This window comes from Danio rerio, chromosome 2 (assembly GCF_049306965.1).
Source record: "Danio rerio strain Tuebingen ecotype United States chromosome 2, GRCz12tu, whole genome shotgun sequence".
Classification (NCBI taxonomy): domain Eukaryota; kingdom Metazoa; phylum Chordata; class Actinopteri; order Cypriniformes; family Danionidae; genus Danio; species Danio rerio.
Genome location: NC_133177.1, coordinates 25,718,340 through 25,735,420, shown reverse-complemented (window position 1 = coordinate 25,735,420; position 17,081 = coordinate 25,718,340). Strand labels below are relative to the sequence as shown.

Below are 17,081 nucleotides of genomic sequence, written 5' to 3'. Positions count from 1 at the left end.
AATAAAAGGACATTAACTTGCTCTTTCATGGACACCAAATTCAAGGACTTTTTAAATCACCAATATCACCTTTGTGATTCACACCCCCAGCATATGTAGTGCCCTGAAAGTCCCTCCTGACTTAACATTTCACTTACACTTATTATTTACATTAAAATTTCATGATGATGATGTTTTGAAGGTCGACCATTTTAAACAGCCCTTTAAAAGTCATATTCAAAGAACTTTAATACAATTTGTTGAATTTATACTGGCAATATTCAAATGCATTATTTGTCAGTTCAAGTGTATGATTTAAATTTAAGAGTTTTCAATTAAGAGCTTCTATGTTTGTTTTGTTCCATTTAAAATCAACAGAGAACAATTGTTGAAATAACACCATAAACTTTCAATTCAAGCACTTTCAAGGATGTACGTTTAAGTCCTTGAATTCATATTTCTTAAAATCAAGCACTTTCAAAAAGCATGGGAACCCTGTCCTTAGATGGCAACGCTGAATGTTATCAGCTATTTGTTCTCCAGTCCTCAAAAGAAAAACTCTTTCAAAAACACACTGAGCATGAACTTTTAAAAGGCAGCATAAATCCATTGACAGCTTAAGTCTGGTTAAAAAGCAAATAAAAAAAGAAATAATTTACTGAATTAAAGACATTTCATGTTTCAGAGCACAGAGTTCTTTGTAGATTAATATTCACTGTAGGGAAGAGTATGGATTGCATTATGTAGAAAATGGCTAGATGTTTTGGTAATGGTGGCAAACTGTACATTCAGTGGATGAGATACAAAGTATCAGATACCATGATCTCAGCCTATGGCTTTAAAATAAGGAACACAGACATTTGAGAGACTTTTTTTTAAACCAGTCACACTGTAAATGCTTCTAACACACACAAAAAACACCTAAATCAAGGCTCATCATCCCCAGTGTGACTGTGTTAAAAGGGATAGTTCACAAAGAACTAAGTTCTGCCATCATTTTCTGACCCTTCATTTGTCACAAACCTGTTAAGAGTTTTGTTTAAACACAAAAGATCATATTTTGAATAAGGCTGAAAACCAGTAATAACCAATGAGTTCCATAGGATTTGTTTTTCCTACTATGAAAGTATGACCAGCTTTCGGCTTACTTCAAAATATCTTTCTTTTGTATTCAACACAAGAAAGAAACTCAAAGGTTGGAGTATATTTAGGGTGAACTATCCCTTTAATGTGACCCTAGTGACTTCCACAACACTAGGGGGCGTCAATGAGTCATAATTCACATGCTCAAAACTACACTGAACAACAGATGGTTATTTTCGTGTTCAGTCAGTGATTTATGAAGGGCGAAACCTGCAAAAACAAACAATTAAATATGCAAATATATAAACAAATGAGTAAATATATTTAAATAAATTCCTGCATAATTAAAAATAAATATGCAAATAATTAAGTGTATATAAAATTCCACAAATTCCTGCATAATTAAATCATTAATAATGCATGCAGGTCAATAATAACAAAGTACACGAATGTTGGAGGAAGAAGACAATGCCCTCCCTTTCAAACGTTTTTTGATTTCCTGAACGTGGTTGTGTATTTACTTTTCCCCAGGCCAACATGCTAATGAGAGGCTGCCTGTCAATCATCAGAAGGCGGTCTTTATGCCATAATTGGCTAATCGTTAAAGAAAATTTGCATTAATTTTTTTTTTTGACCGCCTTTTGATGATTGACAGACAGCCTCTCATTAGCATGTTGAGCTGAGGAACGTAAATACGCAACTACGTTCAAGAACTCAAACATTTTCTTACTCCCCCAACATTTAAGTAATTCGTTTAAATATTTACCTGCCCACACTATTAACTATTTATATATTTACTTAAGTAGGAATTTGTGGACTTTTATATGCATTTATTGATTTATTTGCATATGTATTTATTTAATGCAGGAATTTATGGATTTGTTTACTCATTTATTTAAATATTTGTATATTTATTCATTTAAGTTTAGCAGGTTTCGTCCTCCATAGTGCTTAGCTCCAATCATTTCTGATAAAATGGGTTAATTAATTGAACCCGAATATACAGGCAACACTTATTAAAAAAATAAAAGTTTCTTCATGTTAAAACTGAAAAGGGGATCTAAAATAACACTGACAGCGAAATAGGGAGATCTGCAAAAGGTCTGATTCACATTTTCTGCAAGTGTGTGTGTTTGTGGAGAGGAAGGGGATGCCAAGCATATGGCTAACACCAGTCTGCGATGTAGTCAAAGTCAGTGAACAGGTCCTGCTCGTGCTGGTTTAATGGCCGCGGTTCTCTGGGTGGCGTCAGCACTGGAGCCTCTGAGGTAAATTCATCATCAAAGTTACTAACGTCACTGGAGCATTGAATCGTGGGTACAAATGGTGGCTTTACTTTCTTTGCTAATAATCCGTCCCAGTCAATATCCTGGAAGACATAAGGTAGGAATGATGTTTTATTCAGAGAGTGAGAGGCGGAAACAGAGATTGGAATAACTGAAAAGATGCAGCCAGATGTTTCTTCTGAACTTACTCTGAAGAACAGATGTTTCTTCACATCTTCTGCATCTCGTTCAGCAGCTCCAAGCCGTCTCTCTGGATTCCTTCTTAACAACTGCAAACAATATAAAATATCAAATATATAAGACACAAACCTTACAGCACTTATTGTCTTCTTCAAATGTATAATTTCTGGAGCTAATCTAAAAAACTTATGATAACAGTCTAAAAATTAGTAGCCAAAATGCACAGTGCATCCAGAAAGTCTTCATAGCGCTTCAGTTTTTCCACATTTCTTTATGTTACAGCCTTACTGCAAAATGGATTCAATTGATTTATTTTCTCAATTCTACACACAATTCCCCATAATGGCAATGTGAAAAAAGATTTTTTGAAATTGTTGCAAATTAATTAAAAATAAAAAACCTGAAAAATCACATGTACAGAGGTATTCTCAGCTTTTGCTGCTAAGGTGCATCAACAAAGTATTGAGCAGTTACAGCCTCAAGTGTTTTTGAATATGATACACTAACTTGGCACACCTGTCTTAGGGAATTTTTGCCCATTCTTCTTTGCAGTACCTCTCAAGCTCTCGATGGGAAGCAACGGTGTACAGCCATTTTCAGATCTCTCCAGAGATGTTCAATAGGATTTAGGTCTGGGCTCTGGCTGGGCCACTCAAGGACATTCACAGAGTTGTTGTGAAGCCACTGAAGATTGCTGCACAGATGGTTGTCCTTCTCCACATTTTCTCCTCTCTTCACAGAAGAACGCTGGAGCTCAGACAGAGTGACAATCGGGTTATTGATGGAGGCCACTGTGCTCATTGGAACTTTGAGAGCAGCTGAAATTTTTCTGTAACCTTCCCCAGCCTTGTGCCTCGAGAAAATCCTGTCTTGAAGGTCTACAGACAATTCCTTTGTCTTCATGCTTGGTTTGTGCTTTGACATGCACTGTCAACCCTGGGACCTTATACAGAGAGGCGTATGCCTTTTCAAATCATGTCCAATCAACTGAATTTACCACAGGTGAACTCCAATTAAGCTGCTGAAACATCTCAAGAATGATCAGTGAAAACAGAATGTATCTGAGCTCAATTTAGAGCTTCATGGCAAAGGCTGTGAATACTTCTGTACATGTGATTTTTCCAGCTTTTTTATTTTTAATAAATTTGCAACGATTTCAAAAAAACTTTTCCCACATTTTTCCATCATTATAGGGTATTGCGTGTAGAATTTTGAGGAAATAAATTAATTTAATACATTTTGGAATAAGGCTGTAACATTAAAAAATGTGGAAAAACTGAAGAGCTATGAATACTTTCCGGATGCACTGCATATTCAAATATAAAAATATTCATTAAACAATTTCAATAACTTTTCCAAACTTTTGTGGGTTTATTTTCCTGGAAAATGCCATTTCAAAATTACATTCCAATTCTTTTCTAGGTTTTCCATGACTGTACTAACCCTGTATGTATATATATATATATATATATATATATATATATATATATATATATATATATATATATATATATATATATATATATATATATATATATATAGATACATACATACATACATATATATACATATATATATACATATAAACTTTAAAAGGCAGATCTTTTGTAAGCTCTGAGATAGTTCATCAGCCAGGCTTTTGTTGAACTCATTTCTGCATATTGGTTAATCATTTTGCACAATTTGTCACAATTTTTGCAGTATCCGCTTGTTAAGTGTGACGCGAAGCGGCTTCCGGGTCCACTCTATCAAACTGTATGGGGAGACTCATCAAATGGTAACAATAAATCTTTACAAAGTGATATAATACTTTTGAAAATTATGATCATATATATATATATATATATATATATATATATATATATATATATATCCATGCCTAATATCAGTTGACCAGAAAGTGATTCATTTTTTATAAATTGTTGAAATTTTGGTATTTGTGATGCAGCAAGTTCAGAGACTGTTGAGTACACTAAGATTTGATATAAAATTAACTTTAAACTGTGATATGACTAAAAAGTGGCCATAAACAAATAATATCTCTATTTAAATGAGTAGCAGCTTGGACCCAGAAACAGTATTCCATACGTCACCGATATTTCACGTCTTAACAAGCAGGTAGCAACCAAAAAATTTACATTTTTTATTTATATTTTATTTGAACTTATTCACAATGTGCCAAAATGTAAATTATTACTGTGTTTTCTAGAACGTCACATATTTTAGCATTATCAGTAGGCCTGTAACGATAACTATTTTTTGTTCTATGATATATTACCAGAATTAATTGCGTTAAACAAAGTATTGACATTGTAAAGCCATTTTATGCCACTCATCATAATAAAATGCAGGAATAACAATATAATATCATCACAATGTCATCACACTCTTCCAAATAATACATAATATTTCATTCTTAAGAATATGTAATTTAATTATGGTCATTTTAACGGTCTAATATTAAGGCATTGGAATCAGAATGTGAAAACGCATTTCCTAAATAAATAATAATAAATGTTAACAAAAAAAGGTAAAAAGTAACCGAGGCTGCGCTATCTGCAACCAGATCTATTTTCAGTCGTCAGACACACACATGAAAATATACTATAGTCATTATAGTAAATACTCTGGTGTTTTTTAACCATACTGACACTTACACATCCAAAATAGATAGAGCGATGTTGCGCAATCAGATAAAGTGTATAATATATATTATTGATAAATACATCACTAAAAAGATTGATTTCATGGCCATGTGTTGTGCGATAAGTCGAAATACTGATTATTGTGACAGGCCTAATTATAATATCACAAATACTACAAAATATTACAATATAGACAAATTACCAGTTTGTAAACATTCAGGATGTGCGTGCATCGAGGTTGCAGAAAAAAAATAGGGCTGGTAGTATTTAAAGCAAGGGATTGACATCCGATGCGGTACAGAGTTTGTTGTTGCATTAGAGATATGTTAAATTGATTACATGTTATATACAATATTTACATAATGCTTCCAGCGTATTACAACAACTGTGCTTATCACTGGGTCACAAACTATTTGGCAAAATGAATGTTAAAGTGAGCGGCATTTGTCTGACAGGTCCATTTGCGATAGCACCCTCCCAAATGATATTGGATAAGACGAAATGGCCAAGCATCCAGCCCCAAATATACAACTACCTCATTAAAACTCTAAGAGATTTGACAAAAGAGAAGTTAAAGGTTAGAAGTTACAAGTCTTTGGATGCCAATAATGTTGTTCTGTGTGGTCATGTGCAAGAAATAATGTTCCATGATCACCAGATTCAACATTTTGTAGTGTTAAAAACTGAGGTTCTGCCTAGCCAAGGAAAAGGAAAGAAGACGGAACTGTACAAAGCCTGAGTAATCATCAACAAGCAAAACTACTGCATTCTGACAGTGAACCACACCTGTACGGCAGGGTATGTGACATTTCATTCTAAGTGTTTAGTGTCCGCAGTTTAATTCACCATATTTAACTGTTTTTGCTGAAATCATTGCTGCAATCAAAAAAGAGTAATGTGTATGATTCAGCATAGCGTGAACTTTCCTGATATAACATGAGAACTGCAGAGTCCAGCCATTTTTATTAGGTCCTCACTCCATTTAGCTTCTCTAAAGGTTGAAGCCAAAGATGTTTGCGGTTGGCACTGAAAGCAGTGTGGTGTGTACGGTAAAATTGAAGTTTTCTATTTTTGGACGTTCGATTTGGCATCCTACCACACAACACAACATGTTTGCTTTTGCAACAGGTATGCGGGGTTGAACCCGTGTGACGTCATGTGTAAAGTAGGTTGGTAATTCCCCTATACTGTAGAATTTGTGTTTTGTTTTGTTTTTAGCACTATTAGTAGCCACAATTTTTCTGACAAATACGACTTCTACGTAATATTTGTTCCTTCTGTAGTCTGTTACTGGTTCTAAACTGCATGGTGTAAATTCAATAATGTAACCTGATCATTTATTTTTAATAATGTAATCAGACTATGTTTCAGTGGATCAAAGCACTCCGAATGAAACAGCTGATTTTGAAAGACAACCAACATCTTTAATTTTTATTTAAAAATACTTGTGTAATTCGCTGTTGTTTTGATTTTGATTGTGTCATTCACAATGTTTCTTGGGATTGTAGTTCTTTACCTCAAAGCTGTTAAAGCGACAGTTCACCCCAAAAAAGAACATTTGGTCATCATTTACTCACCCCTGACTTGTTTCTTTTTTTTTTTTTTGTCAAACACAAAAAAAGACATTTTAAAAAATGTTGAAAACTGGTAACCACTGACATTGAAAAAACTAATTGGTAACCACTGACATAGAAAAAACAAATACAAAAAAAGTTTTTTCAAAATATCTTCTTTTGTGTTCAACAGAAAAAAGAATCCCAAACAAGTCAACAGTGAGCGACAATTGTTTTTTTTTGGGTAAACTTTCTCTTTTTATTGAATTTTTTTATGTTGAGTTTGCAATATTGTTATTCTTCTTATCGCTGGTTAACAAAACTTTCTTATTTTATTAAATAATGTATAAAAGAGTGAGTGGCACTACTGCACTTTATTCTTTTTTAAAAGTGTCCAAGCTTGGTAAATGCCCCCTAGTAAAATTGCTCTTGGTACCAACCCTTCTCATGATGGAGATGGCTTCTGTTGAGAGGACTCGTGGGTAGCGAACCTCGTCATTCACAATGCTGTCAAACACCTCTTCTTCATCATCACCAGGAAATGGAGACTACGGAAACATGAATCTACTTAAGTCTTGCAAAATGGCTACAAAACATATGCATTAAATGAAAAAAAAAAGCATATTAAAATAGATTTAAAAGATCTTATATTTCACACTTTTTTCAGGATTTACTGTTTTTCAATACAGAAATGAGGCAATAGTGAACATTTTGTTTTAAAAATAAACACACCAACACCAAACTTAATGCATCAGGGTAGAAATTCTAAGAGAAATGAAAGAGTCAAATATCTGAGCTCTGACCTCTCCGACAAGCATCTCAAAAATGAGTACGCCGAGGCCCCACCAGTCCACAGCTCGTGTATAGGATGTTTCAGTTAACACCTCAGGTGCCAGAAACTCTGGAGTGCCGCAAAAAGTGCTGGTTCTGTCCCGATAACCCATTCCTAACACAGAAACAGAGAAACATTTGAGTCTGCTGCTTACACAGAGCTTAACCCAACAGCAAACAGAGCCTTACCTTCTTTGCAAAGACCGAAGTCAGCAATCTTGACAAATCCCTCAGTGTCAAGCAGTAAGTTATCCAACTTCAGATCCCTGAAGAACACATTTATCAAGTCAATTTAAGGAAAAACATCAAACATTTGTGTCATATTTTGAATGGTCATCATATTTTCTAGAATAAAAGTGTTGTTTTTTGAATTGACATGTGTTGCGAGTCTCAAAAAGATGCTATTGACATTATCCAAGTACAACATGCGAGATTGAATTTGCGAATTAGAGAGATTAAACTATCTTTATAGCAAAACAAACCTGCTACTAATTTAAACTAACGTTTTTAGGCTTGATATTTACAATATTAGTTTTAGAAATCACTAAAAATCAGACAATACAATGCATTTGGGGTTACAGTAAAATTGCAATACTATAAACAAGGTTATCTATTGCATTTCTTCTATTTCTGTTCAATGTTTTGTGGTCCATTATACATACTTCATGGTTTCCGCTTCATTAATTCTTCAATGATGGGGCGCCACATCAAAATTTATCCCGCCACAGCTACATTACAACTTCTCATTCAAAACGTTCAGTCGTTGTTTTTTTAATAGCAGGTTATAATCGCACCAAAGTTTATTAAACTGTAATCATAGTAGTGCTGTGCGTTATTCGTTTAACCCTTTGAGGTGACATGCTGACTGTCTGACTGACAGGTGCGTGATGCGTGAGGCCAGCAAACACGACGTAGCTATTAGTTCAGATGAACACAGTTTCCATAATTATACTTTATAGATAAAGATCTATGGCTCTGCATGCAATGACTCTATCTTGCTGGAGTTTATAGCCATTTGACTTTACTTATAAAGCAAATCTAATAAATGTTGGAGACATACTTGTTACACAAACGCACTAAATCAAACTTTAGCATTGTATATTTTAGGGCGCACAAGAAGATCTGCACTTAAGCAGCGTATATTTGAAGGTGTGCAAGAAGTTTTGTACACGAACAAAGGAAATTGGTGCGCAAGCAAAAAGATTCGCATGCTCGTATTACATAAATGCGATGTCGACTTGTAATACTGCGGACACGACATTTGTCATTGAAATACAAGCATAGGTAGTTGGTAGATGTGTGTAAAAGGCCTGCTGCCACAGCTGGAAAAAAATTTAGAGAAAACACTGTACTTTCTGCAGGAAATTTGAAAATGTGATGTAAAAAACACAATTTTATAACTTCTATGGCCAAATACAACAAAAGCTGGATTATTTGCAAATTGTAGTCCAAATTACATGATGACAATGGTAGTCAATAATGTGACTTAGACTACATATTTTATAGGGATGCACCGATATGGATTTTTTGGCCGATACAGATAACCGATAATTCTTCAGACTTTAGGGCCGATAGCCGATATATAAAGGGAGATAATTCTAAATATATCAAAATGGTATATTTTTATACAGCAAACTTCATAAAAGATTGAATTGCTCTCATGAACTGAATAGTCTATACTCAAAGCAAAAAAGCAATCATTTCAAAATTGCAAAGTGATTATATAGATCTATATTCACGATTTCACATAAATCAGCATGCAAAAAATTTATTATTTCATTTTCTTCATAGCAAATTAACATGTAACTTGACTGTTGCATAAAATTAATAAATAACTAAATGGGATTTATTCAACAAGCAAGTTAAATATATTGTGAATAAGATGAATAAGTGAGCTAAGGACTGAAACCAGCTAAAATGTTCTTGAATAAAACTTGTTACAGTGATGTACATGTGATGAACAAATATGTCATGTCCGAAAAAGCCTTTTTTAGAGGTGTTATGACAGTTCAGAGCCACTGTACAAGTGAAAAGCTAGATACAGAATGTATTATTTAAAAAAATTCTACATAAATTCATCCTATTTAGCATTTTAGATTCTTTTGAATACATGTAGTGCAGTGCTTGTCCATCAGGCAATGCTTCTGTGTTCATTCTTGCTGTCAATCACGGGGAAAATTATCGATGAAATGTTTATGATAAACTGCTGCGAGAGAGCCGATTTTGATACAAACCTGAGCTTTGAGTTCAGATGACTTTATGACAAACACAGAGCAAATAAAAAACAAATAATCATATTAGATTACAAACATCCCGAGTTTGGTGTGTGTGTGAAGCGAAGAGGGAGAGACAGAAAAGAGGAGCGTTTTTTCGTGATTTCAGTGATGTTCCCACTTTGGTGATTGGGTAAGTTAAATGTGTCCTCTTTCATTCACCGGCTGAAACTAAAAGAGAATAGAGAACCCCGAAACTAATATTATTCGCCCCTGAAGTAAAAAGTGAATCTCCCCTGATATCTCTAACACAACAAAAAGACAGAGCAGGAAAGGTTTACACATGTAATATTTTTTTCCGAGGCGATTTGAAGTAAAATACATATTGACACTCAATCAAACATATCTACAATGATGAGGAACATGGTTACTTACTGAGTTATTAATGCACAGCAATACCACATGAAGAAAGGACGGACTTTAAAGGAATAAATAATGTGAGGAGAGCTCCGTTATAGTGCACTGAACAAGTCTAAACATGTTCCGTCCACGTGTGTGCGGCAGACAGATCTGTACAGATCTGTACAATTACGTACGGATAAAGATATCGGCCTAATTTAGACATCGGATCAATAACGATAATCTTAAAAATAGCATTTATCGGCCGATAACAACATGGCCGCCGATATATAGTGCTATGCTAATATAGTATTTCAAAAAGTAACTAATCTGATAATGAATTAGTTTTAAACTTAATTTATTACAATCTAAAGTTATAAGCTAGATTATGTGTAACCTGCAATAATAAACCCAACACCTTTGTGCCTTATTTTCTAGAAAATAGAGCCTCTTACCTGTATACAATCTTATGCTCATGTAAAAACTGCAAGCCCAGAACGACACAAGCTGCATAAAACCTGCCACATTCAAGAAAAACAGAAGATGTCATGCTAATAAAAAACTTCATATCATAAAATGATACTTCATAAAAATACTTCAAATCATCTGAAGAAGTGACATTAGTGTCCCTTACGTGGCCCGTGGCTCTGAAAACACGTCCGCGTGTATGTGCATCATAAGGTCCCCTCCTGCCGCATACTCCATCACAAAACACACATGATCCTTAGTCTGGAAACATGCAAATAGATTGACCAGGAACGGGTGCCGAACGCTGTTCACAGTCTCAAATATCCTCTTCTCACACATCAAACTGAGAAAGAAAAAAAAAGAGAAGACAGGATACTAAAAGAATACAGATCAAGCAAGTCAAGGGCTACAGACATTTAAAAAAACACCTTAATGTATTGTCAGGAGCCACTGATATTCATTTAGTTTTGTACATGTGTATACGCAATTCATAAAATACCAAGGACCAGAAATTCAGCAAAGAAATCTACTTTAAACTCTTAAACTATGCTGTTTTTTTATATTTCCACCTATATTTTGCAAATCCATATCCTACAAACATACAATGGAGGAAATGAACAAAAAGAAAGGTGTCATTGATGAAAAGAATCTACAACAAGTCATACTGGATGGCCTGAGGGTGAGTAAACTAACAGCCTATTTTCTTGCATGAACCATCACTTTAGATAGCAGCAACCAGCTAGTAGATGTTAATTGATAAATGTTGTTGATTGTATTCAAAAAAAATAATAATTACCTTTCAACCTCATCACGGGCTACAATATCTCCCTTTTTAAGAGCCTTGATGGCAAACATTTCACCAGTAATAGTGTATTCTGCTAGTAACACCTGCAGGAAGTAAAACAGATAGAATTACAAACAGATGTTTACATTTTCTGTGAGGTTTCAAGAATTAAGTTTAAAGACCTAAAATGACAATCAATTAGCATTTTAGTGCTGAACTGCGTTGCATGAAGTTTTTTTTAATATGTCAGTGATTGTTGTTCTAAATTTCCACAATATTAAAAAGACGTCCAGTTCAATTTAGGTCAACTGGTGTTTAATTTATATCAAATTAAGCCTTAGTCTACAGTTTGAGTCTTTTTAACTGCTATATGATAACTCTTGTGTTACAAGCTAACTCCAATATGCTGTATATACTAACTCTTATATGGTATATGCTAACTCTTATATGCTATAAGTATGTATATACTTGACTCCAAACTGAATTTTCTGACCATATCTACTTGTATTTTTAACTTTATATAACTCTTTTGGACAGTATCTTGCTCAAAGTTCTACTGTATGACATAATGTACTAGTATTCTATCTTAGATTATGTATATAGTGAACAATTTATAGTATATGTATTATCGATGCAGTATGTTAGATATGTGCAGGTTTCAAAATTGGTTTTGCGTCCAGTGTTGCGTTCATATTTATCCTTATGTTTATTTATGTAGAACTGTTGTCCTGCTGGACATTTCATTGACTATGAAATGACTATAAAGCTCAACTTAATCTGACTTGATATTTTGCAGTAAGCTTGAAACGTACTGTTTTTATTGACACACAAAGCATCTTTTTTATGAAGGACCAGGAGTGCCGGTTAGAAATAAAATGACACTGTACCATAATACACAGTTTATGAGCGACCAAAAGAAATTTGACATTGGCTAGAATGACCGGGTGCTTTCGACTTAGCTCACCCGACAACAGTAACGTCACCCCTCAACTGTAAAACTTTTCTATAAAGACAATGATAATCCAGAAGAGCATTTCTTTAACAGAAATCAGCTAAAGCTAATGAATCATCCACGTGTGAAGTGTCCAATGACATTTTTAAACTCAATTTATTTTCAATTCGAGAAAAGCATGTAGTAAAAGGAAAAGAAATGCAAGTGGCAAATAGAGAGAGAAAAGCATTTGTCAAATGCCTTTTTAAAAAGCTATTTAAATACATTTTTAATGATCTTTAAATGAAGGGTTCAGATGCAAAACCCTCTAAATCCATCTGACCTCTTTTTTTATAAATGAGCATTTTCTATCAGGCTCCTATAATTAGGTTCAGAAGATCCATTTTATAGAAAATGATAATGCTATTAGCTAGTAAATAAAATAACTGTTTTTCAAAAATGTAGACAATTTAGACAATTCTTTGAATTTTAACAAGATAGATTTTCTTTTGTGTCAAAACCAGCTAAATCCACTTCTGCTTTTTTTTTGCAAAAACCTCTAAATCCACCTATCGGGACAAGACAATGTAATTAGTTACAAAGTTGTTGTTTAATGTATAGTAAATAGGACTTATTAAAAGTAGCGCCACTGCGCAAAAACACATTATGAATGCATGCTACACTTCCGACTGTACACCGTGTTTTCTTTTCCTTATAATGCAGAGGTAAGGGACGTTTTCATTTGCCATTCACTGACAGTCGGGACAGGCTCATTCAATTCAACAGACTTCATCTTTTAAAATCTAAATCGAAAGTGGAATATGTCTCCTCATAAAAGCTGGCGTATCAGCGTGCCCTTATATTAAAAACATACAATTCGATTCACAACTTCTGATTGGTTCTCGGGATATAGCGGCTTTTGCTGTCAAAGGCTAGTGGCGTGTAAAGGCTTTTGCCAACAAACTGTTATTTCTAAATGCACTGACACTGGGATTTGGATGATTTGAAGCAAAAAAAAAAAAAACAGTTGTTGAACATGTACTACTTGCCTAAAGCATTCGCTCAATGTCATTATCTCTGCATCTCTCCATATTTTTGACGGAAGTGGTGTTTAGCGGCTTTTGCATCTGAACTCTTCAAATTTACATTTTTGTTGTTTAATTAATCAGCATTTTAATACATGAATTAAATAATCTATAACATAGTCTATTTATACATTTTAAAATGTATTTATAAATGCATTGTTTTATCACTTTATTAAATGACGTTTATAATCTCAATTCAAATAAACACATTTAAATACGTCTATTTATTTGTCCATTTAAATTTTGATTTATTTATACACATTTTAATGCCTTAATTATAAAATTAATAGTATGATTCTTCATTTTATTTCTAACTGGCACTCCTGGTCCTCCATACTTTTTAAAATAAAAACGGCAATTAAAAACCTCTCTATTTTATTGCATTATTTACAATGTTTTATCGGACTCTATATTTTTCCACTTAAAGCAAGTCTTGTATCAGATTTTTATTTTTATTTTTTTTTACTTCAAATCAAAGTTTGCAATGTTGTGATTCTCCTTATATCTAGTTCTTTTGGTTAATGCCATATACTGCTTAAATTAAATATTTAAAATTACCTATTTAAAAACAGGTAATGTCAGAAATATCACTGCTGAGAAATAGATTAGGCAATCAGATCAATGGCAGCTAAATTTGAAATAAAAAAGGAAATTGTAACCATAAAAAGTCTTACCTTTCCGAAATGACCGCGGCCTAATACTGCAACACATTTAAAGTCTTTAAGACTGAAATGAAACTGTTCTTCTTCATCCCTAAAACAACAAACACCCGTTAGTAACTTGAATATTTGAGTATTTATAAAACACAGCAATATAAATAGCAGTTCACCTTATTTCTGTGCTTTTCTGGACATTTATGAGCTGTAATGCTGAAGGTGGAGTGTCATGTTCAACTATTTCTTCAAGGCCAGACTGTACAATGATGCTATTCCTGTCATTTCGGTAGGCAAACGCAGTCAAAGCGCCCTGTACACAAAAATAAAAAACATCAACAACAACAGTCTTTCAGCTGCCACTGTTTACACAAGATGAGAGTGGATAGCGGTTATCTTTCCGTTAATAAAGGTAACGTGAAGGCATTTCCTTTTCCTTTTATATGCAAGGGGGCAGATGAGAGACTGAGCATGAGTTATGTGTCTGCTTCAGATCTTTATCCTCAGAGTTTAAAAAAGTGCTTTCAAGGAAACAGATGGCATCAATGTTTATCTCGATAGTAACCGCATGATAGTGTGATGTTACCCTCTCTCGCTCTTTGTTGGAGATCTTGTCCTCGGGCAGGACTTCTCGCACACTAACAGGAGAGTAATTCTTTGGTGTAGTGTCTCTGTCAAAGTCCAGTTTTGTCACTATTGGGTCACTAGAGAGGGCAGACAAAAACAAACAGACACATGAAAGCCGGGTTTGGCCTATTTTTCTGTCAACTGATGAAGAATGAAGAATTACTAGAGCTGGGCGATATGGCAAAAAAAATTATCACTATAATTTTTTTCATATCAGTCGATATCGATATTCATCTCAATAAACGTAAAATTTTTATATCTATCAATTATATAAGATTTTCAGCATGCCAATCGCTTTGTGCAGCTGATTTAACACATTTAGTGAAATGTTTTAGCTGTCTGACAATATAAATAATAAAATAATAAACAAAAGAACAATCTTAATTCAGCATTTACTTGTTCAAGTTTTCAACAACCAAAGACATTACCTATAAGCTACTGATATTATTGTTCAACATCAGAAAAAAATAAACCCGATTTGGAACAACCTGAGTTAGCAGTCACAGAATTTTCAGTTTTGGATGAACTCCTTTTTATGGCAAGTATGGTGAATTTAGGGTGAAATATACTTTAATGTATTTTATTTAGGGATGCTAATGATTACTTGATCTACTGATTGTCGATAACGCTTTAATTGATAGACCTTATTGATGACTGATTAAGCATAGACATGTAAAGGTTTAGTTCTGCTTTGCGCTGTGAGACGCATCCACGCATTACATCATCAAGTGTGTGCAGTTTACCTTACTTATGCTGTCACCCTCTTGACATCCCATATTGCGGGATGCATAAACCCTTGTTATGCGCATATCTCCGATAGCCTATATCCACGCGTGTTTTAACCAAATTTGTCTGACAGATTAGCACAAAAAGGTCTGCAGACTCTCATTTTACAAATCATGCATCACAACGAAAACATGCGGGGAGCCAGCCGGGGAGCCTCTCCATTTACACAGCGAGCTTCTGAGCTCCATCCAGGTTTATTCTTCCGAGGTAACCCAAGAAATCTATCAGTGCAGCGAAAAGACTGTCCAGTTCATGCTGCTCACACCGCGCTTAGTTAATGAATTAAAATGAAACCGTGAAAATAGTTTTATGGATTGTTTTGGCGCTAAAGCATATAGCGGGCTTGTGTTAAAGCGCTTCACCACAGATGTTATTCGTTCCTCTTGTTTATGCTGTAGATAACTGACCAACAAAATATACATCAAAATGAAGTTACACATTTTACAAAACGAAATTCGTTACAAAAAGATACATTTTCAAGGAAATATGTTTATATTTATTTAGTTCGTGTTCACCTTAAACAACTGGGGGTGGATGATGCTTCGCTCCGTGGAAAAAAAAAAGCTGTTGCTGTTGTAAACGTCTGTCATATATTTGCTGCATTATTAATATGTCATTATTTTAAAGATTATGTCTTGAGCATCTGATTTCTCCTCTGTGATTATGTCCTTTAAATATATAAAGGCTGGTTCTTTTACAGTCGATGAGAGACAATAGTGGTATTACATATTTCAAAACAAATATTTTAATAAAAAGGAAACATAAGCTTGACCTCAAAAGATCTTATTATTGTCTTAACAAATACCCTTAAATGATGCAGCCTGTAGTTTACAGCAAGCATCAAGTGTTCATTGAGATGTGTTTGAGATTGTGTTGTCCGTCATATCTTTCGTCTGTCTTTTCGGGGGGGTTTTTCTCGTAAGGCACGGCTTTCAAAAATGATGACATGAGACTCTGCTGGATAGCTGCGCTGGTTTCCTAACACTTTTGTGTCTGTAATTTCTCAGCATCTTTATAAGGGTGGTCTTGTTTTACATGGTGAAACAGGTTTGACACGAGTCGTCTAAGCAGTTTGCGGTGTACATTGCTCTGTTTTGTGTCGAATAGCGAAAAACTAATTAGCTCATGAAGTCTAGTGACGTTTCTGGTCAACAATGTCTGTGACTCTGACCTTTTTTACCTTATTTCTTTCTTACTCCTTTCAGTGTAACTAACACTGTATGGCTGTAAACTTGTACGGCGTGTGGCATCCGGAAGGGCAGGCTGCAAAATGCTTACGCAACGTTACGCATAGTGTGTAAATATGTTTGAGCAATTATCGAACTGTCATTATCGTTTTATCGAAAAATTTTATATCGTGATAATTATCAATATCGAATTATCGCCCAGCCCTAACTATTACCTTTGGCTTGTTTTGTCAAGGTTTTAGACAGTTACCCTTTTTTAATGTTTCTTGTTTCTCCCATTAAGAAAGCAAATTAAGTTATTTTAGATCTAAGAGCTCCCTCATTCTCCATATAAAGCAAGGGTCGTAAAACAAAAGTCCAATAAAATGAACCAAAATATTGTCAAAACATT

The 17,081-nt window shown here is 34.3% G+C and overlaps 1 protein-coding gene across 2 annotated transcripts in view; it reads right to left on the bottom strand.

The window, feature by feature from the left end:
* Window positions 1-210: 210 nt before the first annotated feature.
* Window positions 211-17,081, bottom strand: part of pkn2a (protein kinase N2a) — a 62,292-nt gene continuing 45,421 nt past the window's right edge. Inside the window, exons 12-23 of one of the 2 annotated variants that reach the window (XR_012391544.1) lie at window positions 14,677-14,794; window positions 14,267-14,403; window positions 14,112-14,190; window positions 11,434-11,525; window positions 10,804-10,980; window positions 10,625-10,687; window positions 7,747-7,823; window positions 7,530-7,672; window positions 7,167-7,274; window positions 2,537-2,617; window positions 1,829-2,431; window positions 211-1,613 (exon numbers count right to left, since the gene is read on the bottom strand). Coding sequence is in view for 1 of the 2 variants with exons in the window: in XM_695612.11 (XP_700704.3) it covers window positions 2,228-2,431; window positions 2,537-2,617; window positions 7,167-7,274; window positions 7,530-7,672; window positions 7,747-7,823; window positions 10,625-10,687; window positions 10,804-10,980; window positions 11,434-11,525; window positions 14,112-14,190; window positions 14,267-14,403; window positions 14,677-14,794 (1,279 nt within the window). In the remaining variant the exon portion in view is untranslated. Of the gene's footprint in view, window positions 2,432-2,536; window positions 2,618-7,166; window positions 7,275-7,529; window positions 7,673-7,746; window positions 7,824-10,624; window positions 10,688-10,803; window positions 10,981-11,433; window positions 11,526-14,111; window positions 14,191-14,266; window positions 14,404-14,676; window positions 14,795-17,081 lie in introns of both variants that reach the window. The other variant, XM_695612.11, reaches the window with a different exon arrangement.